The sequence below is a fragment of the Leptidea sinapis genome, chromosome 11 (assembly GCF_905404315.1).
Source record: "Leptidea sinapis chromosome 11, ilLepSina1.1, whole genome shotgun sequence".
NCBI classification, from domain to species: domain Eukaryota; kingdom Metazoa; phylum Arthropoda; class Insecta; order Lepidoptera; family Pieridae; genus Leptidea; species Leptidea sinapis.
The window spans coordinates 4,062,316-4,083,820 of record NC_066275.1 but is presented as its reverse complement, the minus strand read 5'-3'; the positions used below and the strand labels follow the sequence as shown (position 1 = coordinate 4,083,820).

At 36.3% G+C, this 21,505-nt stretch overlaps 1 protein-coding gene across 3 annotated transcripts; it reads left to right on the top strand.

Moving 5' to 3' along the window:
• Nucleotides 1–2,287: 2,287 nt before the first annotated feature.
• On the top strand, nt 2,288–21,505 carry LOC126966705 (V-type proton ATPase catalytic subunit A). Of its 3 annotated transcripts, none has more exons than XM_050810910.1 (14): nt 2,288–2,406; nt 6,811–6,901; nt 7,682–7,794; nt 9,182–9,409; nt 10,024–10,161; nt 11,061–11,212; nt 12,004–12,128; nt 12,632–12,778; nt 15,498–15,713; nt 16,847–17,006; nt 17,903–17,972; nt 18,520–18,656; nt 19,220–19,409; nt 20,608–21,505. In XM_050810910.1, the coding sequence occupies exons 2-14, from the start codon at nt 6,826–6,828 to the stop codon at nt 20,698–20,700; spliced, it is 1,845 nt and encodes a 614-aa protein (XP_050666867.1). In that variant the 5' UTR covers nt 2,288–2,406; nt 6,811–6,825; the 3' UTR covers nt 20,701–21,505. The 3 variants fall into 3 exon arrangements, with proteins under 3 accessions (XP_050666867.1, XP_050666868.1, XP_050666869.1); XM_050810911.1 differs by having other exon boundaries at nt 2,364–2,406; nt 6,815–6,901; XM_050810912.1 differs by having other exon boundaries at nt 2,386–2,514.

Sequence of the window (21,505 nt, the reverse complement as noted above, 5' to 3'; positions counted from 1 at the left end):
CCCAATTTGACCTATCAAAGTTTCAACTAGCGGACATCCTCTTTCTTTGAGGCATCCTCTATTCTTGTTTGTTTATTGTTGTATCAAAACAGTCAGAAAAGAAAAGTAATAACAAAAATATTACGCGGAGGCCGACTGCCAATTACAGGTTCACACTACTTAAACATAAATAAAAAATAAAACTTATAAAGATTTTGTGTTGTGGTTGTGTGTATGTGCGTATGTCTTAAGTTATGATCAACTACTCGATTACAATATATTTAAAATTATTTGCTTTTTGAAAGAGTTTTCAGTACGGACTAATATAATATATGTTGATGAGATTTCTTTATTACAACAGCTACAGTAGACCACGAAGTTCTGGGTATAAATAGGGTGAGTAATTAGGTCATTAAAAAGGGAGGTATGCCTTTTACGCTTATTTGAGACTCTTAATTGCATGAATAAATATGTAAGGTTTATTAATTTATTTATTCTTAATGAAACATCTACAGTACAGACATACCAGTTACCAGTAACACTATCTAGGAAATTACATTACTGATGCGAGTACTAATAACAGATGTACACAATATTCACAGCTAAACCTAAATCACAACTTGACCTAAATCTAACTAAAGTTCGGGGCAGTAAATTTGTTGTTGCACGCGTCATACAGAAATAACATATCGAGTAAAGTTCGCCGCTCTTTGGTCAATATATATCATATAATTTCAGTATTCTAAGACACTACGAATATATGAAAAGTAAAAGACTTATATACACCCATAACTGGAGAAAGGTTGAATTACACGTATAACGAAAGCTAGATTCCTGTAAGCTTTTTCAGTTATTGCTGCAAGTGGATCTGCAATTTATTCGTGTAAAAGGAACACCAAGTAATTTGTATTGATATTCTATTTTGTTTCTTTTTCGCGTAAAGGTGTAAGAAGGTAGTGAACCAGCCTGATAAGATTAGAGGCTTAATGTGAGCATAAATTTTAGTGTCGACATCATACATAAGAAACTTAGAAAACTGGTAACAATCACCAATATCAAATAAGTAGGATTAATATTATAATAATGGACCCTAAATTGACCCTTGCGGAACTCCAGTAGTCCATCCACCAGGTCAGAACGATGCCCAACCGAAGCAGGTAGAACTTAAATATGGGTTAATTTTACTATATTTCAGAAAGTCAGGAAATACGCCATGTTCAATACAGCTATTAAAAACTTTTGCTATATATGGTGCTATGACGTCAATTACTCGTACTGAACTTATTATTTTTACAGATATGTCCAAAATATCATTAGCTTTTGTCTGAAGATCTGAAAGTTTCATAAAGTATTTCTGCTGGGCCAATAAAACTGAATTTAAAATTTTGTTTAAGTACATTCTTTAACATTTTCCAAAAGAAGTGACACAGTAACACTGGTGAAGGAGACAAGAGTGCCTTGTGATAGAAACTGGAATGTCAGCTGAAAATTTCTGAAAAGCAGAAGGTACTTCCTGCGCAGAGGGGATTTTAGTATTGTTTATTATTAGATTATATTCAAAATTCAGTCTTTCGCTCTTCCAGATTCCTAGTTAATAACTTTCCAAGTAATTTTTATGTTAGTGCTGTATTGTTATTGATGATGCATTTTTAATTATTTCTCTAAAATGCATTGACTTAGCAATAGTACATACTTTCTTAAATAATTTAGAGTATTTTTTCACATACATATGAAAAGATACATCATAACTACAACGGATGAGACGGATGCACAAGAAACTACGAGATTCAAGTGATTATTTTGATTTCGACCGAGACAGAAGACACAGAAGATCACCGTATTTCCCAATCATTCCACTCGCTGAATTTCAGCTAACATGTACGCCTGGATAAGTGCTGGAAGTGTAGGCAAACTTGTTAGAATTATTTCTCTTCATCTTAAGAGCAAAGAGAATTTAAATACTACGTTCAACCTAGGAGTATGCTTATACCATCAGAAATAACATTGAATAACACATAATAGAAATATTACACACTACAATGATCATAGAGTATATAATTATCAAATAAATATACTATAGTTCCCATAATTTTAATTTGCACTTGTGTAATTTGCAATCAAGCCGTAGACCCAGTCGTGAGAGTGAATAGATAATATTAATTTAGTATTCTATGAGACCCACAATCTAAATAGAGATCCTACGTAGACCGCTTGATTGTAGCGTCAAGTGTACGCAGTTGGTACTTGGTACGCAGTAAACGATCAATATTCGTTTCAATCACGTAAGCCAAAGACAAGTCATAACATAAATTCAAGCATAGATAACAGAACTAACCCAGGTCAGCTGACACAAATTTTATCGTCGGTCTTGTGATAAGTTTTGATGATCCGCCATTCTCGGGTCGTCTTTTCCACCTTTCTAGCTGCGTGAGTTAATTTATATTACTTATTATTTTGTGTTTTACTTTAAGCTTTATTGTATTTTATTTGTGCTTGTGTATCTTGTGACGAATATATCTCAAATTCTTTAAATCGGTAAGATTTATTAGCTTTCATACTAAAATTTACCTAACAATTAATTTTTCATTCCATTTCGTACTCCTCGAAGTTTTAAAGCAATACATTTTCAGCTTTAAAACCCTAAAATATTTACTATATTTCCAAGTTCTCTCCTGTATATATCTAAACCTTAATATCGATTTTGCTAAAGGTGGGTCTCCTATCTTCGAACCGTTTTATTATTTCATATACCTATCTTAGATTTCAATCACTTTCAGCTACAATTAAATAGTTTATTAATCTTGGTAACTTTTAACGCAATAAGTGTAAAAAATAAATAAGCATATTTCTCAGCCTTCAAATTAATCTAAATTTTAACAGCAGTTTTCACCTGTTTTAATGTGTGAATTATAGAGCTAACTTATTATTATAATGAGCAGAAAATTACATATAAAAATCCTAGTTTTTATTTATACTTTGGATATATTGTAGTATAAATATTTTCTAGCTATAATGTTTGGGAAAAGATTTAGGTCTCATAAGCTTGTATACAATTCTCACTAAGCTTTTTTATCCATAAATATTAAGATGTTACCTAACCTGTCAAAATCAATCATTACCTATCATACTCCCAGGCTGGTAGGAAGACATAATCATTATGAAACATCCCTGGTTTTTCATACTAGTATCAAGTATTTCATTAAAAAGCTCTTCTTAATTAGCTTTCCCTTGGAAATTAACTTATAAATTTATGCAGCCATTCTACTGTTCAGCAGTCTAAACTATATCCTCTCTTTAAAGTGGCAACTTTGGTGGTGAATTTGTTAAATAAATCCAAGTATAACTTTGACTGAATGTTGTTCAAATGTATACATGATCTGAGTACTCTATAAAAATGAAAGTCCTTTATTATAATATTATACAAAATTGTCTGTATGGACTTTAAAACTGGGTCAAAATAGATATTAAAAGGTCTACTCTATAAAGTTAACACTTGTTTACCTGATTATAATGTCCAGTCATTTATAGAAGATAAACATTTTCTTGCACAAAGTGGTGCAGCCCCATAAAAAAGCCAACTTACATAGCATTGACACTGGTGTCGAGGATGGAAGGGTGCTCGGGCCAGCCCTCTTCTTGCTCTACACTTCAGGTTTACCAACTCTTAAATATATACCAGAGGCACTTTCTGTGAATGGCCAGATCACTTGGTGCTGCCTAGAGTTGTTATTTCATTGTGTGTCTTTCTACCAGATTTATCAAGGGAGAGTTGGAATAGAGTGTTCCTTTATAGTGTGGTATTCTTCCTTGCGTGGTGTTGCCAGGATGATATAAAATGAGTACCTAAAAGTCCAGCAAACATTCCTATTATTCTTCTGGTGCTACAGAAGAATGAAGGTGGTGATAATCACTTAATATTAGATGACATGTTAGCACTCCTCGTCCATAAATAAAAGTACGTTCTTATCAAATTCTTTCGCCTGCTCTTACAAACCCATCACAGTTACCTTACCATACTTTTGATTCCTTTTGGCATAATTATAAGAATTGATTAAAATTTTGACAGGGAGTGGAATACTCATGACAGATTTGATGTTGTTGACATTGATGGATGTAATATCTTTATCAGAATCTGATAAACTGAAATCAGCTGATTCTAAACTCATGCAGTGGCTACAGAAATGATACTGTGCTACCAAGTTACATTGAACAAAAGGGCAGTGCTGATATTTAGGTTATAATGTAGCAAGTAGTTTTTTATGTTTTATTTCAACTTGTGTTAGGAAGTGAATTTATTGATGTAGGCGTTACTTTGTGGAAATCCATAATTATACAAATGATTTGAGTTTTCTTTAGTGTTAATTCAGTATCATGCCAGATTTTTGGTAAGACAACACGTCCTGAGGATGCCTTCTGTAGAATCGAAACATGTGTCGAATTGTTTAAAGACAAATATTGGCGGAATTAACACTAAAGAAAACTCAAATCATTTGTATAGGTATGGAAGTGCTCAATATTACCACCCACAAGGACATTATACAATTAGCTCATAATATAAGTGTGTCATCTTATTCAGTAATGGAAATATGACATCTTCTTTAGAAATTGTCTTCATATGTTATGACTGCCAACTATAATATATAATAATAAAGCCATACCATTAAACACTTAGGCCTTGGCACTGTAGAGCCCATTCAACACCAAACCGATGATTAGGGTGCTCGTGCTGTTATAGTTGCCAATGTATAATATCTAAATGATCAAACAGGCTGGAACTAGATTGTGATTATTTTATAGCGATAGAAATGACTGTACAATATTGTATATTTTTATTAAAAGAGCACAAAAGAAAAGAATGCTGGGAGAGTTTCTTGCGCCGCTTCTTCTCTCTCAGCGCGCCATTTGTTTCCGAAGCGGTAGTAGTATCTAGTAGTATAAGAAATGACATTAAAAAGAATTCTAAAGGAATCAATTTTGAGAAAATAAATGCCTTTTTATGCCTTTAATGCTATAGGACATGGTATTTTTCACAATAAGCTATGTAGGTCCTATTATTGGTGGCAGATCATTACTCGGATTCAATGTGGCAGTTACAAGCTGACTGCAAACAACAGGAGTATTGATAGTAGACAAAAAGGATCCAAACTATAAACTTTAAAATCGGCTGCAGCTTCCAATTTGCGTCTGGATCATGCAGTATGTTGTCTAAAGCAGCCTATGGTAACTTCAGCTAGCCATACCCGCCGATGTTGTGGATGGTGACTCTGCCCCACACATGACATTATGAGATCAGAGACATCACGGAAGCCCATTCATTCCCCAAAAAAGGCAGGTCAGCGCGAGCTAACAATAGGCCAATAATAACATTTTCACCAGTGGGAGGCTCCTTTGCACAGGATGCCGGCTAGAGTATGGGTATACCACAACGGCGCCTATTTCTGCCGTGAAGCAGTGTGTAAGCATTACTGTGTTTCGGTCTGAAGGGCGCCGTAGCTAGTGAAATGACTGGGCAAATGTGACTTAACATGTTATGTCTCAAGGAGGTAGTGCCGCTCAGAGAAGAAGCCGCGCACTGCATTGTAATGGGCTGGGCGTATTAATTACCATCAGCTGAACGTCCTGCTCGTTTCGTCCCTTATTTTCATAAAAAAAATAAAAAAAAATGTGCATGGCTCGAGTGTAGACCGGCTGATGATCGAGTGACGTCATAAGTCAACACTCGCGCAGTACTGCGCGCTCCGGTACGGGTCATTACGCATATATTATATACGGACCTGTGACGTCACACAGCAGCTTTATATTTATGGGAACTTAAGATGTGTGTTTCAAAATACCAAACTTTTGGTATTTTAAATTAAACAAGACCAGTGTATTTATATGTAACAAAGTTTCAAGCAATTTCGCATACCCAGTAACATTCTTCATAGTCGTAACCTCTTGTTACATCTTGGCTCTCCAATGGATTGATGACCGACTTACTTTCATGAGGATCAGCTTTGACAGTCAACAGTTGATGCTCAGACCTCATGCAATGCTGTTTCCTATCTCCTACATTGTTTATTCACAAAAAAATACAGTTTGTCATATAACTGTGCATGAGGGGGTTTTGGTTCCAACACTCATGTACGGAAGTGAAAGTTGGGTATGGCAGAAGAAACATGAAAGCAGAATAAATGCAGTTGAGATGAGAGCGTTGAGAAGTATGATAGGAGTTAAACTGAGTGACAGGATAAGAAATAGTGAGATATGTGATAAAAATTGAGAAAGGAATGCTGAGATGGTTTGGACATGTCGAGAGAATGAATGAAGAACGATTGACGAAGAAAGTGTATAAGGCCAGTGTGAATGAAAGTGTTTGAAGGGGTAGGTCCTAGGCGGACGTTTCAAGATCAAATCAGGGATGTCTTAAAAAAAGGCCAGGTCAAGAGTACTAAACCGGGGAGCATGTACGAAGCGAAACTAGTATGTACGGATCGTAGCATAGCATAGCATAGATCGTACGGGAAAGAGGCGTGATTTTATGTATGTATGTCATATAACTGCCCTTTGACAACACTCACCTTTATGTCTCGTCTAGCATCGGGCATCGGAATACCCGTCCCGCAATATCTAGTGATTGCCAATCATCCTTACCAGCTAAACGTGTGGTGTGCGCTTTCTTCCATGTTATAGTTTGGAGTGACCTTCTTTGCGCGACATTCTGTGAACAGCCTAAAAGCTGATTACACTCCTGTGTTTCCACTGGAGTGTTGTAAGAGAATGTGGATGTTGGTGATCAGTTACTATCTATATACAATATTATTAGTATAGCTAACAGTCAATTTATTTCAGATAGAAAAATTAATCATGTCGGCGTTGAAGACCATCTCCAATGAGGAGAGAGAGGAGATGTTTGGATATGTCTTTGCAGTCTCCGGACCTGGTATGTACTAAAGCAATATATTGTATCTTTTATTTATTCTCATTACCATATCTTCCATTGTTTATTTTAAGAGCATTCTACACTGTATTACGTCTAGAGATCACCATCAATTCCACCATTTAGGGTACACGCAGGGGCGTGCATATTATATAGGCAATAAGGCAGTGTCTACGTTATGAACCTAAATAAAGATAGCACTAGTGTTAAAGTTAATTTACTACCTATAGTAGGCAATCTACAGATAGCAGCGTTTCATACAACTTATGTCGTACTGTCGGACTAAATCGCAACTACGACTAGTTAGATCTACAGTGCCTACCTTGCAGGCCCCTGGGTACATGGCTGATATGGTTGGCTCCCTATTGCTCTCATCTTAGGCACATTAGTCTTGATATTTTAAGCCAATATTTTCAATATCCGAATTTCATAATATTTAATGTACATATGACCAAACATTTTCTCAGTCTCTTCTCTTCATAGTTTGAGTTGTGCAAAGATTAATGTATGATAGTGAATGCCACTTTTGAAGATACCACACAAATTTTTTAGCTTTGTGTGAAATAGAAATAGAAATTCACACAAATTCACCCATCATCCAGTATCTTGACATACTTTCAGTAACTCAAACTCTCCCCGGTGTTCGAAACGTAATAACTCCCTCTCTGATGTAAAGAGTGTAAGTGATCACTGACATAAAGTAAGCCCCGTATCAAAGCCATTTTGTTATAATTAAAGGTGCTCATTATATAACTTAATTGCTAATTGTAATTGATACAACAGTGGTGACTGCGGAGAAGATGTCAGGATCTGCTATGTACGAACTGGTGCGTGTCGGATACAATGAACTGGTCGGAGAAATCATCAGGCTAGAGGGTGACATGGCTACCATCCAGGTAAATATCTTAATATAATTAATTCCAAAAATATTATATCCAATTGTAAAACTTATATTTCGGGAAAATAATACCACTTTATAAATATAGGTATATCATGGTTCCATAGCCCTATTCATGCTTTAAAGTGTAGAACGAAAGATAGAATGTATGATCAGTTTACATTCCAATCAGCCTGTTGAAAGATTGCTGATGAATGGTCGAGGAATGAAATTGAGAGCTATTCTAAAAACTAAGATACACAGACACTTGGTGCCTTTATAAATTATTATATAATTGGTCTATTCAGTTCTCAATGATGACTATTAGTTTGTAATAATTGGGATTCTATTTCATCTCCGCGAAACTTCGCGTCTTTCTTTTTTTCGCGTGGGAAACTTCCCGTGATTCAGTTTTTGTAAATATTTTCTAGTTGAATATAAGTAGATGGGGTGTACGCTTCACTCACGATCCAAATCCACGATCTCGTATTGGCAGACCGCCGATTGAAGTTGCGCAAGATAGCTGACACAGTAGGCTTCTCAAAAGACCATATCTTCATATCTTGCATGCAGTATTGGGCATGAGAAAGCTGTTGGCGCGATGGGTGCCACTCCAGACAACAAGCGCAACCGTGAGCCCACTTCAGAGCAGTGTTTGGTGATGTTTAAGCGCAATCCGAAGGAGTCTGCGACGTTTCGTGACCGTCGACGACACATGGATACACTGGTACACACCAGAGACCAAGGAACAGTTGAAACAATAGATTTTACCCGGCGAATGTGCTGCGAAGAAGGCGAAGACTTGTCCACCGTTTTCTGGGATTCAAAAGGTGTGATCTACATCGACTTCCTGGAGAAGTGCTAAACGATCACAGGGCTCTATCATGTCAAATTATTGGGCCGCTTCGACGTCGAATTGCATAAAAAACGGCCCCATTTAGCAAAGAACAAAATGCTCTTCCATCATGGCAACGGCACCAGCACATTGCCGTCGTCACGGCCAAATTGGTAGAATTAGGCTACGAACTGCTGCCCCATCCACCGGATTTGGCCCCGTGCGACTTCATTTTGTTTCCAAATTTGAAAAACTCATCACTCGCCGGGCAGAAATTTGAGTCGAATGAGGAGGTTATCGCTGCCACCGAGGGCTGCTTTGCAGACCTCCAGAAAACGTATTTTTCAGACGGGTTAAAGAAGTTGGAATATCACTGGGTCAAGTATATCGACCTTAAAGGAGATGATGTGGAGAAATAAATCACCACTTTTCCGTTTTTCCTTTGTAGGCTAAGTACTTATCGGACCACCCTCGTCTACCTCGAGGATTCCGCGCGACATGTATTAACTCTCGCCTCACACACAGCTTTATTAAATAAAACTATATTTCAACTGTACCTCAATGTTCTCAGGTATACGAAGAAACATCAGGCGTAACAGTGGGTGACCCGGTGCTGCGAACTGGCAAGCCTCTTTCCGTGGAACTTGGTCCTGGTATCCTTGGATCCATCTTTGACGGAATCCAGCGTCCATTGAAGGACATAAACGAGTTGACACAGTCCATCTACATCCCCAAGGGAGTTAACGTACCCTGTTTGGCCAGAGGAGTGGATTGGGAATTTAATCCACTGAATGTTAAGGTAGGCCGCCAATTGGTATTCACTATTTATTTATAAAACACAATACATAATTAAATATTGTAAGATATTGTACCTGTATATTAAATGCTTCTACCTTCATGTCGTGCAATACCCGTTTGATATGAATAAAAGCCTAAATAAATAACTTTACCAGTGGCACGCTTCTCTGCACATGATGCAAGCTAGGGGGCTACCATTATTAACGTCAATTTCTGCCCTGAAACTGTTTGGGTTGAAAAGGTAAACTAGTGAAGAAGAAGAAATTTAAGAGTTATCTCTTAAAGTGACGTGCGCCATTCCGATGTCGCTCCAAACTTTGAATTCAATCAACAATCAAGTGCGTAGGTGCACTGCCTTGTCACGTGGCTATTTGCTCCACAGCCTTAATTTTGTTATTTCACCTCTATCACTCATCATTTACTCAAAACAGTCTGTCTAAACCCCTGTCTCGGTTTTTAACAAAATCTGATTTTTTTTAATGAGTCGAATACCTATGAATTTATTGCATCTCCTTTGAGGTTTGCATTTGAAAATTTAATTTTTTTTATCCATAGTTAATACACTGAAAAGTTTAATTATATGTTGATGTACTTAATTGTATGTAATGTTGTCAGGTGGGATCCCACATCACCGGAGGAGACCTGTACGGTATTGTACACGAGAACACGCTGGTGAAGCACAAGATGCTGATGCCGCCCAAAGCCCGCGGTACGGTCACCTACATAGCGCCCTCCGGCAACTACAAAGTCACGGTATGGATCATTACTGATACTAGACAAACCTAAGGCCGGTCCGACATTGGAAGCGGAGTAGGTCTGGCCAGCAGGCCCAACCTAGCTAGACCAGACTAGTCCAGACTCGGCGCTCCTATACTGCAGTTAGACAGGAGCGGACGAACCCGTTAGAATCCAGAGTCAGTACTGTGTGAACTCTCGACGAGGAAAGGTGTCGTTATTGTCTGGAGTCCGGACTAGGCGAAAAACAAACCTGTTTGGTTGTTGTCAGACCAGTTCAGACTTGATCCCCCTCCCCGGAGCGAGCGCTGGCTCCAGTGTAGGAGGTGACACGGCGTGTCAATTATTGTTTTGTTCAGTCAACCAGACCCGCCTAGACCTTGAGAAGTTCCGCTTCCAATTTAGGGCCGGGCTAAGTATGCTTATTATTGCTTACTCTTTTAATACACCTTCTGTTCCGGGAATCTCCGATCGCGCGACATGCCTCAGATCAGTGCGACTTTGGCGCTCGCACAGCGTTCTATCAATGCGTATTATTTTACATGTAGCAAGTAGGATATAAGACCATTCAAAATAAACAATATAAGGGTCAGAACTTGGTGAGTGAGTAGGGTGCCATATGGCACACTCGGTTTTAATGTATCTGAAAAATCAAGTGCCCTGTGGGGTACTGCCGATGTGGGAAGGTTACAGTTGCTAGTACAAACTCACTCTAGCTTTGATTGTTAATTTTTTAAAATAATTGGAAATAATGTTATTAATAGGGGCATTTTATATTATGAGATAAAAAAAAAGCAGTAAAAATTTGTTTATTTTTCGGCTCGATATATAGAGTACCTATGAGAAGTGCTGGGAGATTAATATATTAAAAAGCAAACATATTATGTGAGTTCAGGTTCAATGTTTATGTTTTCCAGGACAAAGTTCTGGAGACAGAGTTTGATGGAGAGAAGTCCTCATTCAGCATGTTGCAAGTGTGGCCCGTGAGACAGCCCCGACCGGTGACAGAGAAGCTGCCAGCCAATCACCCCCTGCTCACTGGACAGCGTGTGCTCGACTCTCTGTTCCCGTGAGTTGTCTTACACCCTTCAGATGACTAAATACTAGAAGTGTGATTTTTAAGCTGTGGTTCGATCATTCCATCAATTGATCACAACTCAATTCTGTATCTTTTCTGCTGTGTTCCAAAATCTTGAATTCAATATTGTTGTGTTGACTTTTACAAATGATAGCAGGTTAAATCATTCTATAACTACCAGCAAGTGTAAAATATAGTTTCCACTAGCTAACCCGACATATGTTGTTCTGTACATAATAAATACAATACTTTTTTTTTCATTATTTGTCAATAATATTTAAATAACATCGATAATTATTTCGTAAAATATGATCCCCCTTGTTATAAGTTATTAAATTGTTTCAGAGCAGAACTATAAAACCGTGCGTTAATAAATTCTCTCATAGAAATTATGTCCATCCAAAACAAATATTAGAAATAAAATAAGATTTTTTCTAAAATAAACGTAGCCTAAGTTGCCAATAAAAGTCCCGTTAAAATTAGTCCAGCCATTTCAGAGATGAGCCGGAACAAAGTGACAGACAGACAAGAATTGTAAAAAATGTTATTTTGGTGTATGTACCATATATATATTCATATACATGTAGTAAAAAACGGTTATTTCAATATTACAAATAGACAGTCCAATTTTATCTATATGTAAAGGTTAAGATTTACCATCTTTTTTTGCAATTTCTCTTAAATCATGAATACTTTTATTTCGAAGTAAGTAATAAAAATATATTTTTATGGAGTTAGAGAATCTATATTTTATGTCCTTAATAATGTCGAAATTGTTGCAGTTGTGTCCAGGGTGGAACCACAGCTATCCCCGGAGCCTTCGGTTGCGGAAAGACTGTCATCTCGCAGGCCTTGTCCAAATACTCCAACTCTGATGTCATCATTTACGTCGGATGCGGAGAGCGTGGTAAGTTTTAGTCGGTATAGGAATTAAGAGGGTCATAGGCCATTTACCTATGTACACTATTTAGGGTAAAAATAGTGTGACATGCAAAATAATTTCCTTGAAATCTACTTCTAATTAGGAAATTTGAATTTGAAACAGCAGTTTAGAAAAATGAAACAACTTATACATGTACATTTGTTGTTAAAGTCAAAGTAAAACTTTATAAGTTAAATAACTTACTTGTATAATGCAGTGCCGCTCAGGATTTTTGAAAAACCCAAAAAAAGCTAAGTGGCATTACAATTGCGCTCGTCACGTTGAGACATAAGATGTTAAGTTTCATTTGCCCAATAATGTCAATAGCTACGGCGCCCTTCAGACCGAAAGACAATAATGCTTACACATTACTGCTTCATGCATCTAGCCGGCATCCTATGCAAAGGAGCTGCCATTGGTAAAATTGGTATTTTCTAATGAGAAAACCTTATTCTTTTATAGATACAGTTTATTGATAAACTTGGCAGGTAATGAGATGTCTGAAGTACTGCGGGACTTCCCCGAGCTGACCGTGGAGATTGAAGGTGTAACGGAATCCATTATGAAGCGTACCGCCCTCGTCGCCAACACTTCAAACATGCCTGTGGCTGCTAGAGAGGCTTCCATCTATACCGGTATGTTTAAATATTTATAAGGCTTATGCGATAATTAAATATCATTATATACTGTAGTGTATGTGAATTCACGACAGCCTAGAAACGTCAGCTAAAAGCTATTTATCAAAGGCAACGTACTCGTTGTAGTGTATGTGAGTGAAAGAGAAGGAAGCATTATATCATCTCTAGCGCACGTGCGGTCGTGAATCAGTGAGTCAGCTGTGAGCGGGCGTGTGTGTCTAAGAGCCGATAATATTTAAGGATATATTACATATACAAACTCGTAATTTCACTAGACTGAATTAGAATCTATTTCATATTATTATACACTGCAATCATAATTGGGATTAAGAGTCAGAATTAGGATTGAGAATCAGAACTGGGATCAGAGATCCGTATTAGAATTATAATTTTGAAAACTAGCCAATTATTTCGTATAAGAACAAAGGGTACAACAGTTACCACTCGCAAAAAATATATTTGAAACAATTTTAATATTCACTGTACACATACAATAGCTTGCTCAAGAAGGCTTCATAGATAGACTAGGATGTATGTTCCAGTGTGTAGAATAGATAAAAACTAATGAATTATTATTAATAATAATTAAGTGTAATAATAGTGCTTAAACTATAAGATTAATATATTGGAGTGTGTAAAAAGTAGTGAAAAACATGATACATTAACAACTAAATTGGAGCAATTCAGGGGTTATTTTATCATATTGTGACAAACGATCAAAACGAAGAAAACCTAAGTGGCTAACACAGTAAATCAAAAATAGTAATTAACAAGCTGTTCTGTGAATGATAGTGCGATAGTTAAGTAAATTGTAACATTAAATAAAACTTAACCTAAACTGAGTTGAAAACAAAACATGACTCATTATTTATATAATTTGACCCCGCGCGTAAAAAGAACTGTGGAAGTTATGGCCTTCCCATAGTTATGATCTTAATCACCTTTATAATAATATATGTATAAGTAGCCATAAACCATCTAGGTTAAATTTCGCATCGAATGGTGGTAGTATCATGTCGATACGATCAGTTGCTTAGGCGTGATTGAGCCTCAAACAAAGACCATTTTCATTATATAAATATATATAGATAATAGATAATTATATTGTTTATGATACCGACTTAAAATAAGTTATGATGAGGTGTGAAGGACGATGTTTCCTTCGTAAAACAGATCGCAACAGATACAATGGAACAAAAAAATTGTGGATTTAATGGTTTGATAGTATAAATTAACGATTATTAACTAGTATTTCTACTTTTTGAGTTGATACTTTTTGAGTACATCATGATTAAAAATTAAAGTGAAATTTCTAATAAGTGTTTACAGCTTAAAAAAATATTTGTTGTTTCTGTTGTGTACGTTGAAAATTAGCTAATAGCACTGAACTGATTGTAAAACTTAAAAACATTGTGTGGTTTTATGAAGCCACGGTAAAATTGAATCTTTTTTTCACATTATAGACGTTTAACTAAAAATTGGTAATTATTAGTTTTATTAACTTAATTTTTAATTATATTGAATAATAATTATTATGACAAAAACAAACAAAATAGCGTGGAGCACTGGCACGAATGAGTAATAGTCTATACACTACATGGTCAGCTGCTGCGAACTATAGGCGCCGCCCGACCGTCACGCGACATGTAACACACAGGCGAAAAAGTTTGAGACGATGTAATAAAAGTTTCACTTTAATAAACAAGCTACAAACAACAGTCTATCTGAAAAATGCCATGTCACTGCGTTTGAAACTTGACGCAATATTCCGTAGAATATCTGCCGCTTATGTCAGTGTGAGCAGACAGGAGTTATGAAGTTCACATTAAAGACTCGAAAAAGTTCAAACAAGTTTTTTATGATATTTACAATGTAAGTGTAATAAATATAATACAGATTATATAATAAGATGTAAAAGGCATCACATATTACCATTACAAATAAGGCGTCAAATAGCTGATACTGTTTTTTACTCTAAGATAAATTCTTCTAAATTAACATCACAAATTGGTATCAAAGCGCCCAATACAACATTCATATTTTATTAGGTGTCCACAAGCGATAAATCAGATATTGGTTGACTTGCCTGATTTCGATATATTCAATACGGTTACCAAACGCGTTAAGAGGTAGATTGACGAGGCGTTGGATGAGTGTGTGTTCTCTTGATTGTTGAATACCGGTATAAGTACTATAATTTCCATTCATTTTGTCTTCGTGTATTGGGCATAAAAGGCATTTATTTTCTCAAAATTGATTGATTTAGAATTCTTTTTGATGTCATTTCTAATATACTAGATACTACTACCCCTTCGGAAACAAATGGCGCTCTGAGAGACAAGAAGCAGCGCAAGAAACTCTCGCAGCATTCTTTTTTTGCGCTCTTTTTAATAAAAATATACAATATTGTACTGTCATATTATATTATAGCAATAGCTATAAAATATGTAATCATAATCTAGTCTCAGGCTGTCCGATCACTTAGATATTCAGCTGTGGAGTAATAGGATTTACCATTTTTTCATAAAACATTTATTATATCTATATACTTTTTTGTATTACTTTTTGATTTTTGTTCATTATTTGTAACACGCTTATAGTTTCTTATATGCGAGAACTATCAACGGTAAATAGATGTATACTTTTTTAAACTATTTATGTTATGTAGTACTGTTTATTTTCCTAATAAAATAAATATTTATTTGTTAATTTAAAGGTATCACACTGTCGGAATACTTCCGTGACATGGGCTACAACGTGTCCATGATGGCTGACTCCACGTCGCGTTGGGCCGAGGCTCTGCGTGAGATCTCCGGTCGTCTGGCTGAGATGCCGGCTGACTCGGGTTACCCGGCCTACCTGGGTGCTCGTCTGGCCTCCTTCTACGAGCGAGCCGGTCGCGTCAAGTGTCTCGGCAACCCCGAGAGGGAAGGTCAGTGACATAACATGCTAATAATATTAATCTTATATATAAAATTCTCGTGTCACAATGTTCGTTCCCGTACTCCTCCGAAACGGCTTAACCGATTCTCATGAAATTTTGTGAGCATATTGAATAGGTCTGAGAATAATAATAATAATTTTCATACCCCTAAGTAATAAGGGTTGTTCACCCTTAATTTTTTTTTTAATTTTTGGATGAAATTTTTTGCTTTTATTTTTTATAATGTGGCATTGAAATTGTATAATTTCAAATTTTCACCCATCTACGATCAACAGTTACTTTTGTATCGCGATTTTAATATCGGCAATACAACGTTTGCTGGGTCAGCTAGTTATTTATAATAATCATAGAAAGTCCCTCCCATACAATAAATAAATAGTTATTGACGTTTTTAAGGCCTCCAACCTAATAGGTACAGATTTGATGTAAGAACCTGATGATCACAAAATATATCACACCTTATCTCCTTAGATCATTTTCTTAAGGACTTGTTGGCATTGACTACGACATAATTTTAAGGCTTTCTTTGTATTGTTACAAATCACCTTATGTTTTCTGTTAATATTAATACTTCATAAGTAGCCACAACATTTAAGACAACAATGGCTTTGATTATTATATAAGTACAATTATTTTTCTATCTTTGTAGATAATGTTTCATTATTTTTTTTCGTCATGTTTTATGTGATTTCTTACGGCCATTCCCAATATACTATCTACAGATAGAGATAAATTAATACCATCTACTGTGAGTAATCAGCTGTCAATAATTTGAAGCTGTGCCAATATACCCGATGAGTCATTCTTATCGCCTTATATTGGGACGCTTGAATTGCAATTTCCATACAAAATTCTATCGCTGGTGAGCTATACTTCCTCCCATTGACAGACAGCGTGTCCGGATAAGGTGAGTTACCGTCTATAAGTTTATTGGGACAGAAAAGTCGATAGTTACGATTTTTATCTCCAGTACGCCACAACCGGTGATAGACTAAATATTGGGAACGGCCGTTAGTCTGTAAATTTAAATAAATGTAAATTATTGGATACAAATGACGAATACAATTAAGAATAATACTGTTAGTTATGATAGCTTTATTAAATGATCGGCCACCCTCCAGGGTCCGTGTCCATCGTGGGCGCCGTGTCCCCGCCCGGAGGAGACTTCTCGGACCCCGTGACGGCGGCCACTCTGGGTATCGTGCAGGTGTTCTGGGGGCTGGACAAGAAGCTGGCCCAGCGGAAACACTTCCCCTCCATCAACTGGCTCATCTCATACAGGTACTATACTGACAATATTATTGTAATGTCTCACGTTTGGTCACGGGTGAAACAACCCGACCCGGGGACGTGACCTCCCATTCGAAGGAGGACTAGCTCTAACTACTAACTCAATGTCACACGTATAATGTCACTGTACATGTTATGACAGTGACAATTATTGTTGACACATTTAATTCAGACTAGATGTCAAGACACTACAATTAGTATAAATGCGCGATGTTCATACAAAGTGATTGCTCATTTTCGTTTCACAGTAAGAGTACAATGAGTAAGAAATATAATAATCTTATAAAATATTACAAATATAAAGAAGATTATAACTTCATTGTTTATATTTAATAATTAAGATGTTTCGCATTTGCCATTCTGTTAACGTCACAAACGAAATTTGAATAATTCATAACTTATTATCATAAGAAATAACATAACATAAGAAACAAGATAATGATGATATTGAAAGACAAAGGAGGTCCATTGCCGCTACAAGTAGCGATTACTTTAATCAGCGCTTACTGCCAGTCATTCTATACCAGTTACTCGTGGAGAAACTGTACAAAACGAGATTTTAATAAAGACTTAAAACAGGGAAAATGGGGGATAAATGGATATTTTTGTGGTTCATCATTTCATGAAAAATACTTAACTAACCAGAATCGATTTCGTTTATTGTTTTCAAGTGTTTTACCTATAAATATAAATATATATAACTCAAGGTACACTCATGAGTGGAACAGTTTTACGCGGTTTAATATTGCGGTTGGAATCTTGTTTTGTAAACAATTACAATCTCAGAGAAAGCTGGTCTCTCTCAAACAAACCGCTAGTGTGTAGTGGAGGTTAGTTTCACGCCATTTGAAGATATGTTGTGTTAACAACTCGTTTTTTTGTTCCAGCAAGTACATGCGCGCTCTGGATGAGTTCTATGACAAGAACTATGTTGAGTTCGTACCTCTGAGGACCAAGGTTTGATACTTTCTATTTCTTTCTTTCTCTTTTCTGTTTCAATGTCAATGCATTTTTATACTAAATCGAGACTTTTATTTTATAGCATTAATGTGCGATGTATAAGATATAACGTTTGAATATACTTTACTTTTGTAACTAAATTGAACATATTGTATGTCCCATATACATGTGTCCCAAAGTTATGGGACATGAAGGGAAAGCATCTTAAATATCGAAGATAGGCTATTTTACTGAAAGAAGACTGTTATTTTTAAAAGTTAGTAATTCTGCATTCAAAGATTTTCTAAAAATTACTTGCCTCTTCTGGGAATCCAACCGACTTAAATGTAAAAAAACACCCCTACTTTTATGATGCCAATCGAAAGAATGACCAAAAACTAATAACTCTTCGATATTTAAGGTACTTTCCCTTCATGTCCCATAACTATGGGACACCCTGTATAATGTAAACAATGAATAATATTAGATCGTTAAATGTTATTTTGTTCAGTAGGGAGTGGTGATGGGTAAGTACAGAAACTTATGTTACTTGTTTTATTTCCAGGTTAAGGAAATTCTCCAAGAGGAGGAGGATCTGTCAGAAATCGTGCAGCTGGTGGGTAAGGCGTCGCTTGCGGAGACCGACAAGATCACCCTCGAGGTCGCCAAACTGCTCAAAGACGACTTCCTGCAACAGAACAGGTACTCCATCACCGGCTAACATTGGCGATGGCCTACTTCAAGAAGGCACTTGGCAACATCCAAAGACATTTATCCGCGTTCATAACATACATTTGGCCATATCTATCTCTACACATTAATTCAAGTTCAAATATTTTTATTAAAATAGGATGTGACATCACTTATGGAAAGTCAAAAACTACTACTTCCAAAATGAATGCCTCAGACCTGAGAAGAATAGGCGCAACAAACTAAGCGGGGTTCTTTTTCATCAAAAAAATATTATTTCAAAGTAATTTTGTACAACTTGTTATTTAATAGACTAATGGCGGTCACTCCATTCCCGATCTGTGGTATAATTAAGAAATACATTCATAATCATTAAGTACGATATGCATAGTTTGTCCATATTCATAGATGTTAGCTGACATTATGTTTGTAAACACGCTGTTTGAGATTGAAACACCCGTTGACTGTGTCCATTTTCCCACTATATTATTAGGGCCATATAATAATTATCCGATATATTTTGATAGACTTATATATTTTACAGTGTAATTCATCGGTTTTGTGATTGTCCCCAGCTACTCGGCCTACGACCGATTCTGCCCGTTCTACAAGACCGTGGGCATGCTGAGGAACATCATCGCGTTCTACGACATGTCGCGGCACGCCGTCGAGTCCACGGCTCAGTCCGACAACAAGGTGACGTGGAACGTGATCCGTGACGCCATGGGCAACGTGCTCTACCAGCTGTCCTCCATGAAGTTCAAGGTTAGCAATGGAGAAAACTTAAACAACAAAACTCACTATACAGCACGCTACATAACACAATACAGAGGTAGCTAAGCAACTGTCACCAACATAAAATATATTGTTGAGCAAACTTGACTAACAGCCGTTCCCAATATTCAGTCTGTCTCCTCTTTGAGATAAAAGTCGTAACTATCGGTGACTTTTCTATCCCAATAAACTTATCGACGGTAACTCACCTCCTCCGTGCACGCTGTCTGTCAATGGGAGGACGTATAGCTTACCAGCGATAGAAGTTTGTATGGAAATTGCAATTCACGCGTCTCAATATAAGGCGATATGAATGACTTATCAGGTATATTGGGACAGCTTCAGATCATTGACAGCTAATTACTAATAGTAGAAGGTAGTAATTTATCACTATCTGTAGATAGTACATTGGGAACCTCCGTAAGAGAAGACAATTAACTAGCATTACAAACAATTTGATATATTTTTTTAAACGATAAACCTCTGTGATTAATTACACAAATTAAATTTCAAAAAAAATTATGATCGATGCGGAACTCGAAGCCGCGACCTCTCGCGTTTCGTGTGAGCGCTCTTTCCAATGAGCCAACTGTTCGAGTGACGTATCAACTGTGAAGAACTAGATCCTTTAGAGTTTAGATGAAGCCACAACCTGAGAGTTGAACAAGACATACAATATTTATCAACGATACGTCACTCGAACGGTTGGCTCAGTCGAAAGAGCGCTCGCAGGGAACACGAGAGGTCACGGGTTCGAGTTCCGCATCGATCATAATTTTTTTTCAAATTTAATTTGTGTAACATAACAAACTTAAGATACAGTATAAATTTAGCAGTACATAAGAACTTTAAACAATATAGCACTTACTAATAAATTACTTCAGGAAGACATGTTTTGCATCACATCTCCAAACAATAAGTAATAAAATAAATAAATAAATATAATAACATATCCTTAGGACATCTATACGTGTAGATAAGCTATGACAGCTGTGAAAACGTCATTTAAAATTGCGTTTAGAACTAACCTATATTTTGCGAAATTCACGCGCACTATCGAAAAATTTCATACAAATTGCGAGTGTAAGACGTAGTCTGTCACGCACACTAAACTAATATTTTTAGCCTGGTTTCATAACCTTGGAAGCCTTATATTATGTTTGTAATGTAATAATAAAATTATTTCTAGGACCCAGTGAAAGATGGTGAGGCCAAGATCAGGGCCGATTTCGACCAATTACTCGAGGATATGTCAGCTGCCTTCCGAAACCTCGAGGATTAGATAAACTTACGTACAAACAACTTAATGTTGGGTCGGTGTATCAACATCGACGAGTCGGACTCCATATTATGTAGTATCGATATTTTACAGTAGCCAATTCTGATATTACAAAGCTTGAATTAGTGTTGAAATGAAAATAATTATAATTAATAGTGTTTATTGTACTATATTATATTAAATTATTAATTATATAACATTATATGAAAATTGTCTACTGTATAGAATAACATCGAGTAGTCCACTTTTTAGATATATTCCATACTCGTTGAATTTGTTGAGAATTTTAGAATTATCGTGTCGGAATCGTGTCGCGTCTGTAAATAGTCTGCGAGGCTGTGTGCGCCTCGTCACGCGAAAATGATCCTTATTTATATGATATTTATATACACGACCATCATATATGTGTGCTATTAGACAAGTGACACTCACAATACTGTCCTTACCTTAAATATAAAGCGAAAATGACGGACGTGAGAAATTCAAGATGGCGGTATTTACATATTTTATCAAATAATTATGTTCCCTCAATTATTACATAGCACCGCGAGCCATCGCGACTGTTGCGCCTATTATTTATTAACACAGTTTATTGTTTATCCTAAAATTATATCTTGTTATAAATCAATGTACTATTTTGATATTGTTTATTGCTTGTCTAATACTGTACAAGAAGTGATCACCTGTTGTCACCTGTTATTTGTGTGTTGCATTCCACATGTCGCCTCCAGTATTATGTAGGCGTTTCTATATACGCTGTTTTGTTGTTTGATGATAGGACAACTTATTAATAAATGTTTATTGTAAA

Coding starts and splice junctions, on each gene's coding strand:
- LOC126966705 (XM_050810910.1), top strand. CDS start 6,826: ATGTCGGCGTTGAAGACCATCTCCAATGAGGAGAGAGAGGAGATGTTT. Junction 9,410..10,023: donor TTAATCCACTGAATGTTAAG/GTAGGCCGCCAA, acceptor TAATGTTGTCAG/GTGGGATCCCACATCACCGG. Junction 19,410..20,607: donor TGTCCTCCATGAAGTTCAAG/GTTAGCAATGGA, acceptor AATTATTTCTAG/GACCCAGTGAAAGATGGTGA.